This window comes from Dermochelys coriacea, chromosome 3 (assembly GCF_009764565.3).
Source record: "Dermochelys coriacea isolate rDerCor1 chromosome 3, rDerCor1.pri.v4, whole genome shotgun sequence".
NCBI lineage: Eukaryota > Metazoa > Chordata > Testudines > Dermochelyidae > Dermochelys > Dermochelys coriacea.
In genome coordinates, this window is record NC_050070.1 from 11525348 (window position 1) to 11551483 (window position 26136).

The 26136-nt window shown below is 44.8% G+C and overlaps 1 protein-coding gene across 5 annotated transcripts in view; it reads left to right on the top strand.

Moving 5' to 3' along the window:
• The window catches only part of PKHD1 (PKHD1 ciliary IPT domain containing fibrocystin/polyductin), a 405193-nt gene that overhangs the window by 15454 nt on the left and 363603 nt on the right, over window positions 1-26136 (top strand). For all 5 annotated transcript variants that reach the window (XR_006279695.1, XM_043510113.1, XM_043510114.1 and 2 more), the window contains exons 7-18: window positions 1439-1517; window positions 4071-4145; window positions 8979-9043; window positions 10247-10286; window positions 12886-12956; window positions 15865-15966; window positions 16443-16538; window positions 17225-17366; window positions 18319-18433; window positions 21564-21839; window positions 22888-22977; window positions 25204-25294. Coding sequence is in view for 4 of the 5 variants with exons in the window: in XM_043510113.1 (XP_043366048.1) it covers window positions 1439-1517; window positions 4071-4145; window positions 8979-9043; window positions 10247-10286; window positions 12886-12956; window positions 15865-15966; window positions 16443-16538; window positions 17225-17366; window positions 18319-18433; window positions 21564-21839; window positions 22888-22977; window positions 25204-25294 (1242 nt within the window). In the remaining variant the exon portion in view is untranslated. The remainder of the gene's footprint in view (window positions 1-1438; window positions 1518-4070; window positions 4146-8978; window positions 9044-10246; window positions 10287-12885; window positions 12957-15864; window positions 15967-16442; window positions 16539-17224; window positions 17367-18318; window positions 18434-21563; window positions 21840-22887; window positions 22978-25203; window positions 25295-26136) is intronic.

Genomic DNA, 26136 nt, shown 5'->3' on the forward strand with positions numbered 1-26136 from the left:
AGTACTTACCTGGCCCAGGCCTACTGGCACTGACCTCGGTGAGGTAATGGGGAGGCAGTGTTGTCTCGTTCAGAGCAGAGGACTGACCATCAGGACTCCTGGGTTCTATTTGCAGGGCTCTTCCGTAGATTTCCTGGGTGGCCTTGTGCAGGTCATTTAGGGACAGATTTTTAAAAGTGTTTAGATCGCTAAAGATGCAGAAAGGAGCCTACTGGGATTTTCAAAAGTGTCTAGTGCCTAAATCCCATTGATTTAATTTAGAATTAAACACCCAGACCCAGATCCTCAAAGGCCCTTAGACGTCTAACTTCCACTGAAATCAATAGATGTTCAGAACCTAAATACCTTTGAGGATCTGGGCCCTGGACACTTGAAAATCCAACTTGGTGCCTAAATTCCTTTAAAAATCTGTCCTTTAATCTCTCTGTGCCTCAGTTCAGTCACTTGTCCAATAGGGATAAACATGTTTTCCGGCTCATAATTCACATGCGTGGTGACAGATTCTGATCTGAGTTGCACCAGTGTAAAAGTGAAATGTGCCCACTGAAATCAATGGTGTTAATCTGGAGTTAGGGGCAAAGAGAGCAGGTTTTGACCCACTGACTTTTGTTGTCATTTTTACCTATTCAGGCTCAGTACTGCATTAATGGCCCCAATTCAATGGAGTGCTAAAGAACATGCCTAATTTTAATCCTGCAGATAGTCTAATGGAAATTCACATGTCTAATGGGAAGCAGGGGTTAAATGCTTTCCTGAATAATGATGGGGTGCTCATCAGCTCAAAGTTAAGCATGTGGTTAAGTGCTCAGTTGACTCAGGTCTGTAATTAACATAAAAGCACAATCTCAGGTCTCCAAAATAAAAAAAAAATGTCCGGAAGATGCTGTTTGGCTAACTGAAATGACTCAGCAGGAAAGCTGGTCAGGTAATTATACGCTTTTTAAAAAAACAATGAAAAATATAGAGGAACATGATTTTTTTTTTCATTTTGTCAAAAATTGTTGGTGTCTGTTAGAAAAATCAGAAATTGAAATTCTCTTTTTAGTACCAAAAATGAGTTTCCAGTTAAGTGAGTGAAATAGTTGACTCCTGTTGACTGTCAATGGGAGCTGCCGGCCTAAGGACTTTTGTAGGTCCTGCTAGGCACCTGTATTGTTTCCTTGCGCTCCCCTGTCTTTATCCATCTGCTGTCTCTTGTCTTTTAGATTGTAAGCTCATCGGGGGAGGGACTGTCTCTTTGTTCTGTGTTTATACAGTGCCTAGCAGAATAGGCCATGACTGGGGACTTCTAGGGACTCTGGTAATACAAATAAAATAATTATTAAATACCCCTTAGTAAATCTGGCCCTTAACCCCCACTTTGCCAGGTGCCTTACTCCATAGACATTAGCATGCTGTTTTAAAAATAATTCCTTTATTTTATTTCTCATTTAAACAGGAGATGTAATACAAGTCTATGGGCAGATCATTGCTGGAAAATATGAAACCATGGACTTTAACACTGACTATATTGATGGGTAATTACATATATTAATGTTCTGGCTCTGTCCATGTGATTGGGTTTTTTTGGGCCTTTCTTCGATCAACCTCCTTGACAGCAATAAATTGCAACCAGTTGGCACAGAACTGCTGGTTTCCTCTTGTTGTGGTTTATTGCAGCTCACGAGTTGGGCTCCAGCAAACTTTGTTAATCTAATTGCAAGTGGTCCATTAAGCTAGTGCGTTGATTGAGCGTCAGCACAGTCAATTGTGGCTCAGTGTGAATTGTACTGTAATTGCATCTGGATGTTGGAGGTTTTATTTGGGTTAGCAGATTAAAAGAAACTAATTTCAAATGTAGGAAATTACAGGTTAATAAATTTCCTTTTCCAATTGCATTTTTAGAAATTCTATTCACTTGGTTGGGGAGAGTAATTTTCATGGCAAATGTAAAGTTAAAGCAGAGCTCTTAAGAAACAGTGGGCCAAATCCTCAAAGGTATTTAGACTCCTAGCTTCCATTGAAATCTCTGGAAGATAAATGCCTAAATACCCTTGAGGATCTGGGCTGTGTGCCTTCCTCTCCACTGCCTCGAGCTTCATAGAGTCACTTGCACTTCCACAGAGTGGCAACCTGATTTTCCATTGCCCTGTTGCTTAAGTGGTCATTTACACCAGGGTAAGGTGGGTGTAAAATGCCACCATTCTGAATTCCCATTGGTGTAAATGGTCACACAAGATGGAGGGTAACAGAGGCCCAGTGAGTTCAAAGTGGGGATAAAATGCGACCACTAGACTAAGTGACTGGCGGATTCTGAACTGGCATGTGTAGGCCTGGTTGTGCAAGGCTGTGGAGAATCAGGGCCCAGAGGGTCTACAGTTACTTTAAAGTATTTGTTCATGCAGCAATTTATGTGAAGAGAAGCATAATCAGACCTCATGCTTCAAGAATTTCACTGCTCAGCCTAGGGGTCAGGAAGAAATATTCTCCCATTGTACGTTTGCCTAGGGTGTTTTAGTCACCAGTCTCTGAAGCAACAGACATTTGCTGCAGGGGAGACATCATTCTGGTGGGTCGCAGGTCTGATACAGCATGGTATATTCTCCAGCTAGGGAACCAAATCCTCAGACGATATAAATCATAAGTAAGGCAAGGATTTAATCATGGGTATTTATGGTATAAGTCATGGACAGGTCACGGGCAAGAAACAAAAAAATCACGGCCCATGACCTGTCCATGACTTATACCATAAATACCTCTGATTGAATCTTAGGCGGGGGTGCTGATGGAGGGGAACCCTGGGGGGCCAGCGGCTGCTCTGGCCACTGCTGTGGGGGGAGCTGGGCAGCAGTTGCTCTGGCTGCTGCTGCGGAGAAGTCCCGGGGGGCCAGTGGCTGCTTCAGCCGCTACCGGGGGGATCTCTGGGAGCCCAGGAGCTAATCTGGCCACCACCGAGGTGGGGGAGCCCTGGGGGGCCAGCAGCTGCTCCAGTCACCCCGGGACCGCTGCCAGGAGCTGCTGAGCTGCGGCAGCTCTGGCCACCCCCAGGACCACTGCTCAGGCAGTCACCAGGGCCAGCTGCCCGGGGCCTCCAGGGTGGCGGCCGGCTGCAGGGCCACCCGAGCAGCTGGCTGCAGAGTCGCTCCAGCAGCAGCTAGCGTGGCTGTCCCCCTGGCCACCTGAGCAGCTAGCCCCAGCATCAGCCACGCGGGCTGCTGCAGAAGTCCCAGAGGTTGCAGGAAGTCATGGAATCCACGACCTCCGTGACACAGAGTCCTAATCATAAGTCAGTAGAGTTGCACTGATTTACACCAGCTGATTCAGAGTCAACAACCCTAGCCTCTGGATACTGATTAACATCCTGTGTTCAGTACCAGTTATTGTTTCACCCATCTTCAATGGGAACTACAAGTGCTGTGGTTAATGAAATGGAAAGTTGGAATGTGTTTCAGTGTAGCTTTGGTGTGTTGGTATCCTCCACTGAAATGCTGGTTTCATTTATTCACAATATAACCTCAAAACACTGGTGAGCATACTTGAGAAAATTCAACTGACTGAATAGATTCAGCCTATAGTTTTATAGGACCGCTGTGCTCATCTTTAGTGACTATGTGCAGTGACTGGAGCAGGATTTCGCATGAGCTCTTGCCTCATTCACAAAAAGAAAAGGAGTACTTGTGGCACCTTAGAGACTAACAAATTTATTAGAGCATAAGCTTTCATAGCTCACGAAAGCTTATGCTCTAATAAATTTGTTAGTCTCTAAGGTGCCACAAGTACTCCTTTTCTTTTTGCGAATACAGACTAACACGGCTGCTACTCTGCAACCTGCCTCATTCACGTGGCTCTTGTAAAATGCCCAGTGAATGAGGCTAGGGCTCCTTAGGTTTGCAAGAGTTGTGCATGTTTCATAAGGTGTATGGGACACAGCTTTCCAGGGTTGTTAAGTCAAATAGTTCCAAAATATGGAATTTATTTTTTCAGCGAAGCCAGGGGGCATTTTGCCAGTGACTTAAGTAGGTCCAGAATTTCACCCTAGGGCTTAATGGCTTCCCCTAATGTCACATCTTTCCTGTTTGTTTCCTATCTAGCCCTGTTATCCTCGAGGCGGAAGGAGGTGGATGGATCAGCCTCTGTTCTTTTGCCAACAAGCAAACGAGAAGCATGTTAGTTTGTGATCTTCCTTTTTGCTTTGGGTTGTAGCTAATTTCATATTGCTGTGACATCTCCATATGATTGATTGTAGAGGATCGTCTGTACATCTCGGTTATGATAATAACAGGCAGGTTCTTTGTCACAATTTCGAGGGACTCTTGAAAAGTCAGCTCATTGGGTAAACTGTTGGAGTGCATGGAGTTCTAGATGGTTGATTTTCATGGAAACGTAGGGCTGGAAGGAAGCTCGAAGTCACTGAGTCCAGCCCCCTGCGGTGAGGCAAGACCAAGTAAATCTAGACTGTCCCTAACAGGTGTTTGTCCAACTGTTCTTAAAAACCTCCAATAATGGGTATTCCACAACCTCCCATGGAAGCCTATTAACTACCCTCATAGTTAGAACATTTTCCCTAATATCTAAGATAAATCTCTCTTGCTGCAGAATAAGCAGATTACTTCTTATTCTACCTTCAGTGAACAGAGAGAGCAATAGATCACACTCCTCTTTACAGCATCCCTTAACATATTTAAAGACTGTTATCAGCTCCCCTCTGTCTTCTTTTCTCAAAACTAAACATGCCCAGTGTTTTTGTTTGTTTGTTTGTTTGTTTGTTTGTTTGTTTAACTTTTTGGTCAGGTTTTCTAAACCTTTTATCAGTTTTGCTGCTCTCCTCTGGACTCTCTCTGGTTTGTCCACGTCTTTCCTGAGGCATAGCACCCAGAACAGGACACGGTACTCCAGTGAGGTCTCCTCACTGCTGAGTGGAACTGGACAATTACTTCTTATGTCTTTCTTACAACACTCCTGTTACTACACTCCTTTTTTCACAACTGCATTGCCTCGTTGACTCATTCAATTTGTGATCCACTATAACCACAAGATCCTTTACAGCAGTACTACCACCTAACCTCTTATCCCACTTATTTTGTAGTTGTGCTTTGATCTTTCCTTCCTAAGTGCAGAACTTTGCCCTGGCCTTTATTAAATTTAATCTTTTTCGTTGTTTGCCTGCATCTTGTTAGATTACCACAGTCAGGGGAGGTTTTAGGTTACTGGTTCTCTTACATCCTGTTAGGCAACAACATAGTTATTAGAGCTGCTTGGAAAACTGAATTTATGTTCTGCGGGAAATTCTGCCATTTCAAAATTTTGTTTTCTGTTCCAAATGGGAACAAAAAGTTAAAATTTCTCATGGAACAAAAATTCAGAAAAAATTAGATTCAGAAACATTGGATCATTTTGATAGTGTCAAAATAGTATAATATGAAACACCGAATACAATACATCTAATGATAAAAGCAATTAATATATTTAAATCAATAATTTAATCTAATATCAAAGTTGAAACAATGAGAGTCAAAACAATTCATTTTGACATTTTTCCAGTGAACAACTTGTTGAAAGGTGTAATGGTCTTAAGTTGCAGTGCAGGAGGTTTAGGTTGGATATTAGGCAAAACTTTTTCACTAGGAAGATAGTGAAGCACTGGAATGCGTTACCTAGGGAGGTGGTGGAATCTCCTTCCTTTGAGGTTTTTAAGGTCAGGCTTGACAAAGCCCTGGCGGGGATGATTTAGTTGGGGTTTGGTCCTGCTTTCAGCAGGGGGTTGGACTAGATGACCTCCTGAGGTCCCTTCCAACCCTGATATTCTATGAAATTGTCCCTTTTAAACAAAACATTTTGTTTTTGATGATACTGGGTCTTCAGGTGGAAAATTGGTCCATCAAAATTTGTCCCTTAGCTTTAATCTTTGCCAACCTGAGTATAAGTGGCATACTAGGAAATGTGCACTGAACAAAAGACAAGAGACTGATTCCATAGTCCTTGTTAAGTGTCAGGGACTGGGATGTGCGAGATCTGATCTAGTGGTTCAAGGTGGAGCCTGGCCTGGTGGTTAAAACCAGGAACAGGCTTTAACCACTAGGCCAAGGGTCAGAGCTGAGTCAGGAACCAAGCAGCGGAGTGGGGTAGGAGAAAGGCTGGGTACAGCACAGGCAAAGGGGAGATTGCAGCTGTCTGTGTAAGCGTTGAGCAGCCAACAACCTGCTGCTGCTGCTGAGCTTAAATGCAGACCTGTGGGCTGCCTGCAGCCAGTTGGGCAGGCCTGCCAATCAGGCGGTTCTGCTGCAGCCCAACTGGCCTCATTAACTGGCCCGAGGGCTGAGCAGGCTAGCCGCAAGCTCAGCTGAGGGAACTCAAGCCCATAGTTCCTGACAGCTAAGGTCCTTTTATGCCATGGGAGTGGGCCAGCATCGCTGCCTTTGACTGCCCACTCCACCCCAGTGTAGAAGGTGTATTAGGAATGCACAGGGGGAAAGCAGAGGGTAGAGCTAGAATGCACAGCACTCTCCAGGATGCTTTGGCTGGCAGAACAGACCCATCCTACTGGCACCAGTGAGACCAGTGGATCTCAGGATCAGCGGAGCTAATAGAATGGCTTAGGCCTTATTGCTGTTGGGATTTTAGCTGCAGATAGTTGCCCCCAGTGCAAAGCCCCAGCATTGGAAGCAATTACACAGCATGGTTTAAAGCCCCTTTCCCCATGTGGGTTAAATTGGGGCCAGCTGCACCAACAGAGATAGTAGACAGGATCTCCACCAACGCAGCACACCAGAGCTTGCACTGGTGTGGCTACACTAGTGGCCAAGCTCCCAGTGCAGACAATGTCAGCTGTGCATGAGTTCATTGCAGATGAGGATCGGGCGCTTGACTCTTCTAAGTGACCCGGAGGCTGGAAATATCATCACTCACTTTAAATACAGGGTGTAAGTGACTAAGTGCAGTGCAATAGGAAAGCTGCCAGAGTGGATCTTCATGGGGGGGAAGTGTTCATGCCCCCGGTACAGCAGCTCCTGGCAGTGGCATTCCTGTTTGCGTTACTTATTTAGCCGAATATAAACTATCTCAGTTCCCTTAAATCATAAATTCCTTCTCCGCTGTTGATGAAAAGGTCCTTGTTTAAAATATGGAAGTGGCTGGGCCAAACTGCTAAGGGTTTAAGCGGTTTGTCAAATTATTGTTTAAACTTTTACAAACATATCCTTGGCATCATTGATTTTTTTCAAAGCAGTTTCAACATTAACAACATTCTTAGCCTGCCTGCTAGCAATCTATAACCAGCCCTCTGAGAGAGAACTGTTCTGGTAATACTGCAATGTGCAGACTCCTCTCTTCTTGGAAAGACATACAGGACCTGATTCTCAGTTTCTCCATGTCTGTGGTTTGGGGTGGGGGGAATAATCTGGGTCTGCCTCTTCCTGAGCACCCCCTTTTGGTCAGAGGTGTTGCAGCTTCCTACCTCTGTTTCCCTCTTCAGGACTCCTTAATAAATTGTGCATACAGGCAATCCACCCCTCCACAGGGGCTGGGTTTATCAAGATCAAAGTTCAGAAAAAAACTCAAAGTCCCAAAATAAAATCTACAAAGTTCAACTCAATTCCCTGCTTTCAGCAGGCAACTCCCAGCCCTTCCTAGCTGGAATGTGCCCTTCTTCTTCCCTGGAGTCCGCTTTCTCTGGCCTTCAGCTATCTTCAGCTCTCTGACTTCCTGGCCCAAACCCTTCCCCGGTCAAGGATCTTCTTCAGATGTCTTCTGGTCTCTGTCACAGTTTTCTGTTTCCCTTTGTTTTCTCAAAAAGAAAAGGAGGACTTGTGGCACCTTAGAGACTAACACATTTATTTGAGCATAAGCTTTCGTGAGCTACAGCTCACTTCATCGGATGCATTGAAGTTAACTGTAGCTCACGAAAGCTTATGCTCAAATAAATTTGTTAGTCTCTAAGGTGCCACAAGTCCTCCTTTTCTTTTTGCGGATACAGACTAACATGTCTGCTACTCTGATACCTTTGTTTTCTGTTTCCCTTTGGCTCTTTAGAGGCACCAGTTGCTGTCTATCAGGCCCCATCTAGGGGCCATTAATGAGGCACTGTTGGGTTGTGGGCTCCTTAAAGAGGAGCCCACATTGTGACAGGGGACAAAGTCCACCTTTAAGCCATTGTTATATTTCTCATACCTTGGGGCCATAGAGTATAAGCCCAGTAGAACTCAAGTTAGTGGACAGGTTTGTTAACCTAGGGCTTGAGCATCTACACTTAGTGGTAGCCCCAGGTTAGGACTTGTTGAATCCTGGGTGCCATCCCATCCTGGGGCTCCAGTGTCTATACTGCATTATGCAGGCCCCAGTCCAACCAACCATATCACAGACTTTCTCTTGCTCTCTGAAAATGTGGCCGCTCTAGCCCTTTGTTCATGGTGTACTGTGGGAAAACTTGGCTGTCCACCAAACTTGACTTTCCAGAGTACAAAGAAAGTCAGCCCGTGGAATTGTGGGATAATTTTGGTAGGCTCCCAGAGTATGAGTCCAGAGGGGCTGCGTCTATACTGCACAGCAATAAGGCTTGAGTCCTGATTCTCAGCTTGACTCTGGCTCGAAACCTCCAGCCCTGTGGGGTCCTGGGACCCTGAGTCCGAGCTTTGGGTTAGCATGATTTGTGTGCAGATGGAAGAGGGTTGAGGCTTGAGGCTGAGTTTGAAGCCTGGGCTTACTTTGCAGTTTAGACATGCCCAGAAAGGTCTGGCCAGTAGCTAGTCTGCATCACAGCAACCTCAGGACTGTACCTCTTACTTACATCCCTTCTCCTACGCACCTTCTCCAGTGACCCAGTCTTGTGAGATGCTGTTTGCCTTCACCTCCTATTTAAGCTGAGGGTCCAAGCACTCTTCCAGTATCAGGATCAAGCCCTGGGGCTGGGAACAAGCTGTGTTTTGTTTGGAATGGTATGGCTGTGTTTTCCTTGTGTTCCCTTTCCTTTCTAAAGGCTGCTCAATTTCGCTGTCTCTTTACAGCTATCCCATTCAGATGGATCATGGAACAGGGACCTTACAGTGCCATATCGAAGGCAGCTATATCGGTCAGTGGAAATAGGAGAACATGTACAACTACAATTCTGGTCTCTGCCTTGGAAGGTGGCATGATTAATGAAATGACCCCCTGGGTGTACAGCTGACCCATCGGAAACCCAGCATTGGGAGCAACCTCCTGGAACGCTTCTGCCCTTTCTGACTCTGGTCTTATGATTGTAACCTAATGACTTATTTATTGTAAACATTTCCCTCCCTCACCCATTTTTTGACCTTCACCTTTCTTTACATGATAACTTTCCTCCTCGTATCTAAGTGGAGGCGCACAAGAATGAGTTGTCCCCAGCTATGTATTTTTACGGCCCTGTCCCTGGAGTAGCTGAGTTTTGATGGTGTTTGTGGGCTCAGTGTGTCACTTGCTCATTGGTTCACATCACTGTGTTACTAGGGCTGTGAAGGTGCCCCTTCTGCTATGCTTGTCATCTGAGTTGTAGGCCTTTGATACAGGCCATTCCCAGAAGAAAAGTGTGGGGAAAGCTGCCTCATATGATTACCAATGTGTAAGGGTTTGCCCTGGTGGAAGCCCAGAGTTATTTAGGTCTGGTGGCTAAGCCACTGAACTGGGATTCTAGAGACCTGGCTTGGATACTGCCCTGCTAGGAGGCTGTGGGCAGTCACTTTGAGTGACATTTTCAAAAGTGCTTAAGTCCTGTTTTCAAAAGTGATTTTGGAGCCAAAATCCCACCGACTTTCAGTGAGACTTAAACTTCCTAAGAGCCTTAGTCATGTTTGAAAACAGGATTTAGAGGCTTTTGAGAAGATTACTCTGAAGCTTTCTGTATGCCTTATTTCCCTGACTCTGTTTTGTATGTTTAGATTGTTAAATGTGACAGCGACTGGTTCAACGGGGTCCTGATCTTGGTGGGGGTCTCTAGGTGCTCCCATAATAATAATGTGGCAGGCTCCTCTATCAGCTGGAGACTGTGCAATCTGGTTTTGGTGTGACCACTCCTTTGGGTTTTTTGGGGGGTGGTTCTCAGGCTTCTGTGCCATCTCATAGCATAACTAGTTGATGCACTTTATCCTCTTGCTGTAAATCAGAACAGCTCCCCTGAAGTCAATGGAGATACACTGGAGTAAAGTCAGTGAAGAAAGGAGAATCAGGCCCTTAGTGTAGATACTAGTCTGGTGTGCTTTTTCTACGGACTCCCCCATCTTCCTGCATTAACTGTGTGTGTTTTCTCTTCCAACAGGTTCACAGAACATTAGCTTTTCAGTGTTTAACAAAGGAAAGTGAGTAACAGAAACACTGCCTCATTCATCTGTGGTTTCCTATGGTAGCACAGCTGCATTTCTGGGCCCAGAAAGAGGACTTGGAAACATTTAATAGAACTTGCATATACATACCTAGCCATGGCCCTTTGCTGTCTCAACGGGATGAACTGATCATCATTGCAATAAGAAGAAAGTTCCCCCCTAGAGACTATCGAAAGGATCTGGGGGTCTCCTGGCCATTGTTTAAGTGTACAGAACAGGGGTATCCATTAGATACAGATGGGCATAATTCCCTATCACCACTCTTCTACATGTGCAGGGTGGCTGAGTGACTTGTGGACATTTATTTCTCTTAGATGGGCCAAAACCAGAACCTCAGTTGTGAATGTTAAGGGTGGGAAAGGAGGAAGGGGTTGGTTCTGGTCCAAATGCAGTGTCAGAAGGGGTGTATGGCAGCTGATGCCCAGTGAGATTTCTATGCGGGTTTTGCTTTACACAGCAGAAGAGCCTTGCTCCCAGTGTTTTGATTATCAGTGCTGTTCATTGTCCTTGCTCATGAATCAGTTGTTACTTTGGACAAAAAAGTCAACCGCAGATCTCTGTGAGCGGTTGGTAGAAATCAGCATATGCATTGTGGCAGCTTCCTTATTAACTGCTGGGTTCGACTTCTGACTCTGTCACGGATTTCCTCGGTGAGCACATGTAACGCTGACAGATCCCGGTCGCTAGCAGACGGGACCAAACCTGGGACCCCTGAAGCTTAATGCATGAGCTAAAGGACACATCTCTCTTAGCCAAGGCTATAGCAGACTCATCAATCTCTGTCTGGTCTAGCAGCCACTAGAGGGGGACAGGGTACCACACCAAGCAGGCATGGGTTACACGTGGGCTAGTAATTTAATCTCGCTGTACCCATTTTCTCTACCTCACCATGGTGTTGAGACGTAATGCTTATAAAGGGCCCCCAAAATTCTAACAGGTTGTGCAGGGAGTGTTGTCCAGGGTCAAAGGCGCTTCGCATAGAATCATAGAATATCAGGGTTGGAAGGGACCTCAGGAGGTCATCTAGTCCAACCCCCTCCATGTAAAGGCTAGGGACAGTCTCTGCATTTTCCTTTTCCTTCCATGTGTCTCCAAGACTTCAAGCCACGCCACAGCGTGTGGGGACAAGGAGCACCACGACCTACACCCCCCACGTACAAACTATGGCAGGGGAATATGCTTGTCTATTCAAAAGGATGATACAGTCTGTGTGTAACCCACTGGTCCGGTATGTAATAGGTCTTACCACACCATGCCCAATTCATTGAGGAACTGAATCTGTCCCAGGTATCAACTCTGGAATCTAGTTTTTTAGCTCAATCTGTAGAGACTCATGTGTTCAGTGCTGGAGATAGTTGGTTCAATCCCTGACGTTGGCCAGCATGGTTTGCTATCCATTCTGCACTTGCTGGAACTCTGGGAGGCACATATTGAGTATGGTGACTCCATCCGTATGTCAGTGGTTAAATGCTACCATCTATCCCACAATACACTTAGGTTAGAGCTGGTTGGAAAACCAAAATTTTCCCTGCTGAGTTTTCTGTGAGAAAAATCACTGAAAATTTTTGACTGCAAAATGTTGGGTTTGGGGAATTTTTTTGTTTCTTTTGACTTGGAATGTCACGTTTCATTTTTTTGGACACCAAAAACATTTCAATTTTCCATTTTTGGATTTTGAATCCCTCCCCCTTCTCTCCCTTCTTTTACTTTTCTACCCTTTCCAACAGAAAGAAAAGGGAAAAGGCAAAGTATCTGAAAGTGGGGAAACCCCCTTTTTTACTGTTACCCACCTGCAAAAAGTAGGAAAACCTGTAAGAAAGTATGAGATAGTAGATTTTGATTTCAACAAAACTGCCTTTGATAATGGCAAAATTTTTCAGTTGAAGAATTTCGACCAGCTCTAATTCGAATGCTTGAATGAATGCTGCAATATTGATAGCAGCCTTCAACTACCTGAAGGGGGGATTCCAAAGAGGATGGAGCTCAGCTGTTCTCAGTGGTGGCAGATGACAGAACAGGAAGCAATGGTCTCAAGTTGCAGTGGGGAAGGTCTAGGTTGGATATTAGGAAACACTATTTCACTAGGAGGATGGTGAAGCACTGGAATGGGTTACCTAGGTAGGTGATGGAATATCCATCCTTGGAGTTTTTTAAGGCCCGGCTTGACAAAGCCTTGGCTAGGATGATTTAGTTGGGGTTGGTCCTGCTTTGAGCAACAGGTTGGACTAGATGACCTCCTGAGGTCTCTTCCAATCCTAATATTCTGTGAATATCCATCCTTGGAGTTTTTTAAGGCCCGGCTTGACAAAGCCTTGGCTAGGATGATTTAGTTGGGGTTGGTCCTGCTTTGAGCAACAGGTTGGACTAGATGACCTCCTGAGGTCTCTTCCAATCCTAATATTCTGTGATTCTATGATTGTATATATGGGTGAAAAGTAGCATTTGTTATCCTAGAATAACTGTGTTCTCCTGTGCTTATTCTGAGATGTTCCGTTCATCTTCCCTGGTACTGTGGGGAGATCCGTCCTCCGCTCAGATTCGAAGGAGTTTCACAGGCCTTTCTCTCATGTTGCAGGTCGATGGTACACAAGGATGCTTGGCTCATCAGTGCCAAACTGGAGCTTTTCTTGTATCAAACATTCTCAGGTGCTGTTCGCTGCTTTCCCGATGACTGCCCTGTCCTATGACAAGTCCAAAGAGGCCTATGAAGAAAATCTTTCTACTATTCTTCCCAATGTTACTGTGCCTTCAATCCTTGTGTGCATTTCCCTTTGGATTCAGTGGGAGTTGCTCTCGTTTAGACAGAGAGCACAAAAAGGACCTCAGGATGAGATACAAAATCTAGCCCTCTATGTTTTTATGAGCTAAGGTTGGGAGGTGCCCAGATTTTCCCTCTCTTCCTGCTTTCATTGCATGCTGAACTGAATGCCCCGCAAGAGGGGCCTTATCACTCATCAGGGTGTGTCTACACTGCAGTAAAACACCGGGCGGGGGGGCGGGGGCTGATTCAGCTGGCTCAAGCTCGCAGGGCTCAGGCTGCAGGGCTGCGAAATTGCAGTGTAGACCTTGGGGCTTGGGCTTAACCCCGGGCTCTGAGACCCTCTCCCCTTGTGGGGTTTCAGAACCCAGGCTCCAGCCCGAGCCCGAACTGCTATTTTTAGTGTGCTAGCAGAAGCAGAGCTAGCCCATATCTGTCTGCCCATTCTGGGAAGCCCCCCTCATGTAGACGTATCCTTTGTCTCCAGCTTCCGTTTGTGGGTGGCTCTGAAATCTCGAAAGGGTATTGAGCAAGAGAACCCTAACAACAGGAGAATCAGCAGGTCTGGAAATGGGGTGATGATCAAGCAACCCCACTATTTCTCCTGCCAGACCAACACTATGTGCCTGACCCTGCTCCGCCCCCTCAAATCCTCCCAAAGTTGGTGGGAGTTGAGGTCTTTGACATGCAGGGGGCTTTGGATAGGATGAATCAGCTGAAAATTACTTCCCCATCCCCTAGCTGATTGTATTGTATCTCTTGAGTTTCAGTGTGAGAGTCAAGAGTTCTGAGCAAAGATATATCTCAGACTACTGTAGTATTGTCTTATACTGAGTAAAGCATTGTATTGTATAACACGTTGGCATGCAATTTCCAGCTCTCTAGACAATAGAAAATTAAATCCTCAGTAGCTGCTCTCATGGCTAAGTCATGTCAATGATCTTTAAAAAGAATCTGGGTCTAAAACTCAAAGTACAACCACAGGTCTAAGTTTCATGGACCATAAAGCACTTGGTTTTGATTGCTATCAAAGATAGAACAAGGCTAGAAAAGACCATTTGGCTCATCTAGTCTGAACAGGTTTCAGGGCTGCCTGCTCTATCTTTCCCACGAAGGCCTGATCTAACATTGGTTGTAACTACTGTAACTAATGGACTGATGATTTGTGATGTGCACATGTATAAAGGACTTGGTTCAAAGGACTTAGAGCAGGGATCGGCCACCTTCGGCATGCGGCCTGCCAGATAAGCCCCTGGAGGGCCGGGCCGGTTTGTTTACTTGCTGCGTCGGCAGGTTCGGTCGATCGCGGTTCCCACTGGCCGCGGTTCCCTGTCCCAGGCCAATGGGGGCTGTGGGAAGGGTGGCCAGCACTTGCCTTGGCCCGCGCTGCTTCCCGCAGCCCCCATTGGCCTAGGATGGTGAACCACGGCCAGTGGGAGCTGTGATTGGCCAAACCTGCTGATGCTGCAGGTAAACAAACTGGCCTGGCCCGCCAGGGACTTACCATGGCGGGCTGTGTGCCAAAGGTTGCCGATCCCTGATTTAGAGGTACTCTCTTGACGGATGAAAGATTAATATGGCCCTTAAATGGATGGATTAGAAAAATTTTAGACTTGGGAAAGCTAAGGTCATCTCTCCAAATAGCCCATTTTAAGGATTACAAAAGTGTGATTCAGTGTTTAGAATTGCAGTTGCCCCATCTAGCTACAGTACCTGTGTGTGCATGAGAGATGAGGAATGCTAAACAGCCTCACTGCCATCTAGTGGAAAAATAACCAGATTGTCATGCAAACGGAGACTAGAGGTCAAATCTGAGCATTCACAACTTCCATTTATATCACTGGCAATTGTAGAGGTTCAGCACCTCGCAGGATTTGGCCCTAAATGCTAAGGATTAACAGCATTGTATTCAACTGTTCGAAAGTTTAATTAGAGAGCAAAGGTGGATGAGGTAATATCTCTTATTGGACCAACTTCAGATGATGAAAGAGAGAAGCTTTCAGGCTGACAGCGAACTCTTCTTCAGGTCTGGGCTCACACACCTTACCTGTCTCTCATATCCTGGGACCAACATGGCTACAACAACACTGCTGACAGAAAGTTCACAACAGTCAAATCTGTGGGTTAATTTCAGAGGCAAGCCAAACAGCCTAAAACAGTGGTTCTGAACCAGGGGTACGTGTACCCTTGGGGGTACGGAGAGGTCTTCCAGGAGTACATCAAGTCATCTAGATATTTGCCTAGTTTTACAATAGGCTACATAAAAAACACTAGCAAAGTCAGTATGATGTAAAATTTCATACAGACAAAACGAGAAAGTAATAATTTTTTAGTAACAGTGGGCTGTGACACTTTTGTATTTTTATGTCTGATTTTGTAAGCAAATAGTTTAAGTGAGGTGAAACTTGGGGGTGTGCAAGAAAAAATCAGACTCCTAAAAGGGGTACAGTAGTCTGGAAAGGTTGAGAACCACTTGTCAAAAATAGTTTAATTTCACCTGATTTTGGCCTCCTCGTGATGTGAATTATACCAGCTTGTAAGAGTTATTATATCCCTCCTTAAATTGTCCTTTAGCTGAGCTATACATGTAGGATCAAATTAATTCTGGCTGTAATTCCACTGGTTTCCTGGATGAATTTGGGCTAGGGATGATTTTGAGCCATTTAGTTTCTCGGAGCCTGCTCCCCCTGAGGTCAGTGCAAGTGTTGCTTTTAGTTTTAATGGAAGTGGGATGGACCTTTCCTAATGCATGTTAGCTAGATCCATTCTCTGAGTCTCCTTTTCCTTCCTCTATAGAGATAGTATCTGTGTTTCCTGTCTCGGGAAGCCTACAAGGAGGAAGTGACCTCACGATCACAGGAGACTTCTTTGACCAGCCCGTGCAGATCACAGTTGCAGGTAACAATGTAGAAATCAATTTTGGATACTACAGTGACAGAATGAAGACCACAGGCCAAATTCTGCCTTCGGTTACACCTGTGCCACCATATTGAATGCCCAGTTGGACACATGTACAGAGGAGCCAGCTCCTTTAGGGCCTGATTCTCTAATAGTACTTGCTCCAGCAACTCCTACTAAAGTTGAGTTAAAGTCGGTGGGACTACACGTACAGGTAAGTACCATGGTAGTGGACATAAGAATCATGGTACTTGCCATATGAGAGGCCCTCACTGTTGTGAATTCAAATGAATAACTGGCTAAAGATATAAGCCCTCTGTTCGGTGTGATGTTGCCCTTGTTTGAAGGTGATGCAGTGCAGCTCTGCTAATCTCTTTCAGAATCAAAGGGAGCTCATCCCTTAAAAAGTTTATGCCTGGTTTTATGTTCTTCAGCCTCATTATGCATATACCCACTTCTCCTTTTCCCACTGCCAGGAGTTCCCTGTGAAATCAAGCACTGTTCTCCCCGGAAGATTAGTTGCATCACTGGACCCATTGATGAGACCAGAAGACTTGCTGCACCCCAAGCAGGTACAGTATTTCTAAGAGCAAAGGCCCTGCTTGGCAAACTGCTCTTCTGCCATTTGGAAATGGGGTAGAGACTTCATTCTGTGTTTGGTAGTGGGATGGATAAAAATGGGGTTATCCAAAACCTACTGATGTCACATCACATGGGTTTTCAGTAGTAGGGTAGCCTCTCCTGGGTTTGCCGACCAAACGTCCTCATTTGCTTGGGATTTCTGGGTAACATCTGAACCTAGAACTCTGGACTAACCCGATGATACTCCTCAGTTTTGCCCCTGATATTCATGAGTTTGCCCTTCCTGACAAATCTCCTTTATTTCCAGTCTGTTTTTGGATTCCTTTTGGAGCTCCCTGAGGATTCTCCCAATTATTTTTCCTTTCGCTTCAATGTACTGACCATCGCACCTTGGTTGGGGAGTGCTGGAGGCACTATCCTTTGGTACTTTTCTTTATTTGCTGGAGGGGACTCTATAGATCAAGGCGTTGTCTCTCCAGTGTTCCTAGCCTGGAACTAACATTGATCCCATTAAAAGGTCCCAAAACATCTCTTTTCAGAGATTATTATCCAGCAACCCATAGACTATGGCCTGCAGCTTTTTCATTGTTTTGCTATTCATTCTCTCATGTGCTGTGGACTTTCCATTAGCCACTGTTGACTAGATTATTGATGTATATTTTTTTTAATGTCCCAGGAAACAGAGGGCTTCTCTTTGAAGTCTGGGATGATGCAGCAGGCACTGATCTAACTGAAGCAGCCCCTGGGTATAGATGGCAGATTGTTCCTAATGCCAGCTCTCCAGAAAGATTTCTCTGTCAGTCACAGCAGTCATTCAGGTATTCCATGGTCTCAAAAGGAGATGAAAACTTGGTATGCACCTTTAGCGGTGGAAGAAGTAACAATAGCACAAACCAGTCCTTTGTAACGAGCTTTATTGCACAGCTCTGACGATTCCAATCAAATCTTTGCTCAGTACTTGAGTTTTTAGGACCTTTTGAAATTCAAAAAATGCAGTGAAATGTTTTATCCCATATTTTTCATCGTCACTGAGTTGCCCTGCATGGAGAACCCAGAACAGAGTGGTGCAGGAGGAGTTTCTGACGTCCAGGGGCATGATTCTTGGCCACCAGCTGGCTCGTATTGCTACACTTGTTGGTTTTGCCCAGGCTAGAGGCAGAGGTGATGATCTCTCAAAGGAGTGTGCTCTTGAGATAGAACCAGCTCAGCCAGAAGCAGAAAGTATTGTATCTGGAGAGGAGCTGTGTGCACCACAACTACGAATAGGCATGTAGGGCCAAATCCTCATCTGGTGGGAAGCAGCATAGCTCCAGGTTAATGGAGCAATACCAATTGACTCCTGCAGAGGAGCTGGCCCTTAGAATTTTGGGGTACACATGAGCTGACCCTTTTGAGATTCATCCATTGAGAGCTGTGTTTTGTTTTGCAGAAATACAAACATTTTCACCTTTCTGACATTTTCACGTGCCTCTCCCTTGAATTTGGGTAGGTTTCCAACTTGAACGCTTTTTCCTACTCAGCAATGGGGATGATTCTGCTTTAAAAAAAACCCCAGTCTATTTTCACTTTTTTTCTTGGAAATATTTGTGCAATGTCATAATTTTTTTCCCTGTGAAAACAGGTCAGATTTTGAGTATCTAAAAACTGGTAAAAGCTCTTGAATTTGAGTGAAAATATTTCCCTCTTCCGGTTAATAAATGGGAGAAAGCAGCTGTTTGTCAGGGATTTGGCACTGCTTTTATATGACATGGATATTCTTCTGCTGCCTAGCTCACGACTACGTGGATTCTTTGTGGCACCACAGACAAATAATTACACTTTCTGGATTCAGGCAGATGGCAGGGCTTCCTTGCACCTAAGCCTGTCAGAAGACCCAGGAAAAAAGGTATTTCATTAGGGCAGCAAAAATAGGACATGCAGGGTATGGATGAGTTGCATTTACAGTTATCAAGCACTGGGATTTCCCTTCATGCAAGTAGGATTCCTTGGGCCTGATTCTCCAGCTGTTGTGTTGATTTTTTTCAGTGGCGTTGCCCTAGCGTGATGACACTACAGAGATCAGCAACAGTGCTGTGAAAGCTGGCTCTGCAACCCCAAGTGGTGGGGGAGATGAGCAAAGAGGAGAAGCAGGAACCTCCTGTGCCCGTTAGCTTGAGAGGTGGCAGGAAATCCCACCCCTTCTTCCTGGTGCCCATCCCCTCTGATTTGGAGGATGGGATTGTGATTCAAGGAGGGTTACTGGAGAGAGCATGTACTGCTGTAGGGACCCAGTGGGCCAGGAGGCAGTGGGACAGGCTAGGAGGCAGCCTGTGTATATGGCTACTATAAGTGTTCATGGCACATGAGAAACAGCCAGAGCCCAAAGGGATTGGAGACTACAAGACTGATGCTGGGGGTCACTGAGGTAGTTCGTTTGCTGATAAAGGGGACCGTTGCTGATTTGTTTGTCACTGATAGCTGTGCTGGATTGACTCCTGGGTGAATTCCTGCCTCCCCAAGGTGAGGGGTAGGAGTTTGGAGTGAACTCCCTGCAAGGGGTGCCTCTATCACCTACCTCAGCATAACTGAGCAGGGACTCAGGCCCCTTGATTGTCCAGCTTTCCAAATGCTCTCTGCTTGTTGTAGGTTTTCTCTCCCTCTGGCAGAATGGGATGCACTTTGAAAGGTGTTGTAATGCGAATGGGTGGTACATGCTACTTTTGTTCTAATTTCAGCTGCAATGTGCGGTCCTTGTCCCATGCCAGGGAACGGTGTTTCAGTGACTCCTTAGATTGTGTCTGATAGGAGGTGGATGGATTGTTTGGTTGGCATGTAAAAACGGAGTCACAGTTGGCACCTTTGTTGGCATCTATCTTGAGAGACCGAGAACCAAATGGGCCTTAGAGACTCAATTATCCTTTCCTCCCTAGAAGCAAGGCTCCTGGCTCAAGACTGAGGTCCTTTGGCAGGTTACTGTCAAGGGAAGAGCAGACTCCAGTCTCCAAATGCTCTTTGTCTGGTCCCCAGTTACCTCGGAGGAGAAAAGTCTCCCTCTGCTACCCCTGAAGATCTCACCTACCATAAAAGAATGAGTATCAGGTTACCAGGAAGGAGGTTCCTATGCAAATGAGATGAGCATACTCAGTGAGAACCAGCTGTTTCCAGAACCCTAAGCATATTCTGTCAGAGCTTGGTGCATGTGCAGTTAATGACAGTCATGTGCCTTCTTTACTGGCAAACCTGCCCCTGGAAACAGAAATGCTAGAATTAAGGTTGCCTGTGCAACTTTAATTTAACCCCCTTGTGTGCAAATGCATGATGATACAGTCTTTAATGACGTGATCATATACTGTTTTTTTTCCCACAGGAATCCTGCCTCATTCAGTATCCACTGAATGAGACGCTATTCAATATTTCGTTTTATCCTCATCATTCAGTGCGTGGCCCCATGCCATATTTACTGCACTCCATCCAAACCCTGCACTGAATACGGAATTATTAATTTCCTTAAGGGCTTTTCTATGATGCTGTCATAGTATTTTAGTTCTTCATGCACATTAATGCATTTATTTCTGTAACACCCTTGTGAGATGAACGTATTATTAGCCCTATTTTATACATGGAGAACTGAGGGTCAGAGAAGAAAACCCAAAGTGTCTAATTTGGGAGCTCAATTTAAGAAGCCTGGTGCCTGATTTTTATTATTTTTTAAGCGGACTCAGCATTTTATAATACTACTTGTGTTGAGAGCACAGCTGCTATTGACCTCAGTAGCAGTTGTGAGTGCTTGGCACTTCTGCAGATCAGACCCCAAGTATCTCAAGTTGGGCAACCAAAAAAGGGGGATCCCACTTGGTTCACAAGTGGTCACTTGTGGAACATTTTGGCTTAAGAGACTTGTCCAGCATCACACAGGAGCTCTATGGCACAGGCAGGGATAGACTCCAGTTCTCCAGGGCAGCATTCAGCTTAACTCTGAGACCATCCTTCTCTTTCTCCAGTTCCCTGCCTCATTCACTTTCCAACTTCTGCAACAAGTGAATCAGGGGCCCTATGGACAGCAGCCATCTTCACCATGCAGCCTTGATTCATCCCAGAGCACAGTCCATCCTGTGCACTGAATGAGACAGGGGTCTTACGGGAAAATTAGAATGTAATCCTGTAATTAAATTGCTGACTGAGTTTAACTGAAAGTTTAAAAAAAAAATCCACCCTGAGACTGCACCCAGCATGAAAAATTTCCGTTTGAATGGTTAAGTGAAAATTGGGACTTAAAATTGGGACTGCAGCCTTACCTACGGGTAGTGTTACTTGCATAGTCTATAATACCCCGGGTTGGGAAAGGGAATTAGCTCACTGATTTTGTTCCCTCTCATGATTTTAAGGTGTGGTGCTCTTTTTGGTGTCTTTTTCCTGCTGTCACCTTGAAAGGGTTCCCCCTAACAAACAGCTTCTCTGAGGTGGCCTCCACGGTTACCTCAGATTCCACGGAATTGAGGGGAAAGACTCCATTTCAAATTCAATGAATGAAAGATGCTTGGTTTAGATGATTCCTCTTGGGCCACTGTTATTTCTCAACAGGAGTGTAAGGAGAAGACTCAGCAGGGCCTCTATCAAATAAAATCTAGCTCTATTAGCCTTCAAAGCAGCTTAAAAGTGGAAGCTGACTGTTTCTCACAACACCCATCTGAGACAGGTAGATCACACAACTTCCATTTTACAGAGGAGGAACCTAAGTGACTTATCCAAGGCCACAGGGGGAGTTGTTATAGGGCTGGGGTGAGATATGAGAAATCTTCTCTTCTTGGGACTCAGCTCAGACCCCTTGATCACAGCACTCTGCGCTAGACAGGATTTTCCCTTGCAAAAAAGGAAGGGATGCTGCAGCCATCTGCTCATAGCTGTGAATGTGGTCTGCTTTCTCTTTAGCTGGAGAGAGTGTACCTTTAAATTACAAAGAGGTCAGGTTCATGTATTATTTTGGAGCCAGACACTGCTGTTTAAAAGCCTTGTTGCTTTTGTTGATTTGAACGCAGGTGCAAGTTGCCTCTATTCCTGCTGGTGCTTCTGAATGGTCCGAGCACTGGGTGAAGAACTGGAGCAAGAGTTGGCAGCCAAAATCCCAGAAATTTGAGCTGATGGCTGGCTCAAAGTACTACCTGGAAGCGCTGCATCATGGGAAGGCACCAAGCAGTGGGATGCAAGTTGGGGTTCAACTGCACAACACCTGGCTAAACCCTGATGTGGTGAACACCTATCACAGAGAGAGGCACGAAATCCGGGCCAGTGCCCACCGGCTTCCAGAGATACAGGTCAGTGCCACGTCTGTGATCCTGTGCCTCGAATGCTTCATGTACTATTTACTCCACATATTTTGCAGCAAACTCTTATTGTACAGGCCTTGTCTTCACTAGCAAAGAAAAATGGTGTGTTTGTTAGTTAAGGCAAGTTAACTGACATGGAGTAAAATCCTAGTGAAGACAAGGCAGTTTGTAATTTTAACATGAGTTAGCAGATTAGTTTTACCTTGACCTGCTAACATGTGTTAAAACTAGAATTTGGTTATATTAGTTAACACAAGGTAGGACCACTTCTCTTTTCCTAGCAAACATGGATCTGGCGTGTGTCACTTGGGAACTGATTCAACTGATATTCATAATGAGCTAATAAAAAGAGATTTATAATAGGGAAAAGAATTTCTCAGTCATTAGAGGAACTCTTATTCTAGTGATTAAAGCACAAGACTGGGCATTGAGAGCCTGAGGTTCTGGTCCTAGGTCTGCCACTGGTTTGCCCATATGCCACTTGCCCATATGCTCAGGGTTTAGCTGATCGCCATATTTGGGGTCGGGAAGGAATTTTCCTCCAGGGCAGATTGGAGAGGCCCTGGAGGTTTTTCTCCTTCCTCTGTAGCACGGGGCATGGGTGACTTGAGGGAGGCTTCTCTGCTCCTTGAAGTCTTTAAACCACGATTTGAGGACTTCAATAGCTCAGACATAGATGAGGTTTTTCGTAGGAGTGGGTGGGTGAGATTCTGTGGCCTGCGTTGTGCAGGAGGTCGGACTAGATGATCAGAATGGTCCCTTCTGACCTTAGTATCTGTGAATCTATGGTTTGCGTGTGACCCTGGGCAGGTCACTTAACCTCTCTGCCCCAGTAATCTGAGAACCAAGACTTTCAGAGTAAATTGCAACAGATCACAGAGTGATGGGTGGTTAAAGTGACACTTGTTGTTGTCTTGCAGAGACCAGAAGGGCAGAATACTGCTGATGTAAAGATCCTCTTAACTAACAGATCACCTGACACTTTTTGAGTTGTACGTAGCTCACATCGTTTGTTCCTGTTTTTCCTACCTGTCAGATGCTGACTTTATCTGGCACAGGATGGTTCCGTATTTCCTGGGACAATGTATCCAGCAACATGATGGCAACAAATGCTACAGCTGATCAGGTCTGTATAATTAAACACAGAGGGCCTGGTGTAAAATGTCATAGCTCCAATAAAATCAATGGAGGTGTGATGACTTACACAAGCTGAGGATCTGGCCTGGAGACTGAGACCTTTTGCTGTAATCCCAGTTACTTTTATAGTTACTGAGAGTGCTTTTCAAAAGGATATTGGTGGACCAACCCCTAGTTAGAGTCTCTGAAATCCAGCAATATCTGATTTGGTCCCCCATACATTCAAAATGAAACACAAGCAGTGTGCAGATACATGTTGATCAGCAGAGGGACTCAGATGTCTGAGAATAGGTTCTTTGCCACCCAGGAATATACACCAAGAGGAACCTCACATCCCTCGGACAAGAGTTTGGGACTGGGTTCTTCAAAGCCATTGATTTCTGCTGTGCTCATAGATTGGAGACAAGGTAGGTGAGGCAATAGTTCTTATTGCGCCAGGTCTGGAGAAAGTAAATAGAATGGCTGAACTAACTATAAAGAGGGGAATTGATTGTTAAGCATAAAGGGGTTCAAACATGCTGTTGGAGGGCACTTAAAAATCTAACCCTAACACTTAATATTAAGTGCTCTCCTACCTCCCCTGGGAGGCTTGAAAGCTTTTCTCTTCCACTAACAGACATTGGTCCAGTAAAAGATATTTCCGTACCCACCTTGTCTCTTTCATGTTCGGGGACCAGCACAGCTCCAACAACACTGCAAAAAATGTTCATAGATTCTAAAGCCAGAAAGGACCATTGTGATCTAGTCTGAGCTTCTGCATGACACAGGCCAGGGAGCTTCCTGAAATAATTCCTGTTGCTCGAATAGAGTCTAGCCCTCACTGTAACTAGTAATCTCTTAAAAAAGAAAAAAGTGATGTGTGAACCTCAGTATTTGGAAGTTTGCTTTGATTAATACATTTTAGGGCTAGAAGGGACCGTTAGATGTAGTCTGACTTGTGTAACACAGGCTACAGACTTCATCCAGTTACTCCTGTATTGAACCCAATAACTTGTGTTTGACTAAAGCTTGTCTTCCATACAGGCATTTGGTTTTGATCTGAAGTAGGGCTGTCAATTAATTGCAGTTAACACCTGTGATTAAATGGAAACAAAATTAACGTGTTAATTTTTTAATTCATTAACCGCATACCTCTGGGTGGGGAGGGAGGCATCTGGGGTGGGGGGGCTGAAGCCCCAGCCTGGAGCTTTAGAGGCAGTGGGGCAGGGGGCTAAAGCTCCAAGCCAGGCTGGAGCCCTGAGGGGGGTGAAACCCCCAGCCCAGAGCCTATATTTGAGAATATAGAAAGCATCCAAATATTTAAGTAAGTGGTACTTTATTATTGTTTAACAGTGCAATTAAAACTGCAATTTTTTAATCTCGTGATTAATCGTGATTCATTTTTTTAATCACTTGACAGCCCTAATTTGAAGACATCAAAAGATGGAGGATCCACTATTTCTCTTGGCAGTGTGATTTGGTTGTTCTAGTGGTTAACCAGTCTCACTGATTTAAAAAAAATTGCCTTTATTTTAACTTGAATTTGTTTGGCTTTAACTTCCAGCCTCTGGTTCTTGTTCTGCTATACATCATATATATGTTTGGTTGCACTACCTCTCGAGTCTGCCTGACTGGGCTGCAAGTCTCATGAGGATCGGCTTTTCTATGATATTTCTTGTACTTCTTGCTTCTGGCCAGCAAAGGAACCCTTTGAGAATAGCATTCTTCATAGTATTCATCACTTCTTCTTCTGCTCCCAGCTGGAATGTAAAAGTGTAGCGATGCTTTGAAAGTACAGCGTTATAAGAATTTTAAAGTTTTGAGAAGTCTTTCTTCAAACAGCCAGCTTGGTTGTATTTAGGGTTTGGTTTAAATTTGATCAAAATTCAGTCAAATATAGATAGTTCTTAAATATCTAAGCTGGTTCTTCCATGCCTATTAATATTGAATCTGATTTTGGCTCTTAGAACCTATGGAGACTTAATCACTCCCTCCATCTCCAGGGCTGGCTGGAACAATGGGAAGTGCTGACTTTTTGTCCATGCCAGCCCATGCTCTAAAAGGGAAGATGGACCTTTCACCTCTGCTTTTTGGCTACCCATTATATCAACCCTGTTTCCATCACTGGCTAGTTTACTAAACATAGTGACCACTTTATGAGCATCTCAGCCTTCTCGGCTGCACAATTAAAGAAAAATGATCACATTGTGAATATTATTTTTTAATTTTTTTGTAGGTCCAAACAGTGATAGAGGAGCTTCTTTCAGTAAAATGTGAAACTGAGCCATTGTCTGCTAAATTCCTTCTCCGGAATGGATTTGAGGAAGGTAATGTATTTTAAAAAATTAGATGAAACTTACTGTAATAGTGAGTTTCTCCTTATGTAATAAACAAGACCTTTGTATGGTGCAGGGGGTATTATACTATTAATGGTTTTACACATTTATTTTCCTCCCGGTTTATTAATAATGTGTGTTAGTTATGGTGAGGGAGTTTAGGGAGGAATTAATTGTTGAATTGATATTAAAAACAGTATTGCTAATATGTTAATTACTGATTCCCTGCCCCCAGTCTGTTTTATTACACAAACATATGCAGGCTGCAATATTAATATATATTAATATATATTAATATATATATATTAATATAAATGCAGGGTCCTGCACTTAGGATGGAAGAATCCAATGCACCGCTACAGACTAGGGACCGAATGGCTCGGCAGCAGTTCTGCGGAAAAGGACCTAGGGGTGACAGTGGACGAGAAGCTGGATATGAGTCAGCAGTGTGCCCTTGTTGCCAAGAAGGCCAATGGCATTTTGGGTTGTATAAGTAGGGGCATAGCGAGCAGATCGAGGGACGTGATCGTTCCCCTCTATTCGACACTGGTGAGGCCTCATCTGGAGTACTGTGTCCAGTTTTGGGCCCCACACTACAGGAAGGATGTGGATAAATTGGAAAGAGTACAACGAAGGGCAACGAAAATGATTAGGGGTCTAGAGCACATGACATATGAGGAGAGGCTGAGGGAGCTGGGATTGTTTAGTCTGCAGAAGAGAAGAATGAGGGGGGATTTGATAGCTGCTTTCAACTACCTGAAAGGGGGTTTCAAAGAGGATGGCTCTAGACTGTTCTCAATGGTAGCAGATGACAGAACGAGGAGTAATGGTCT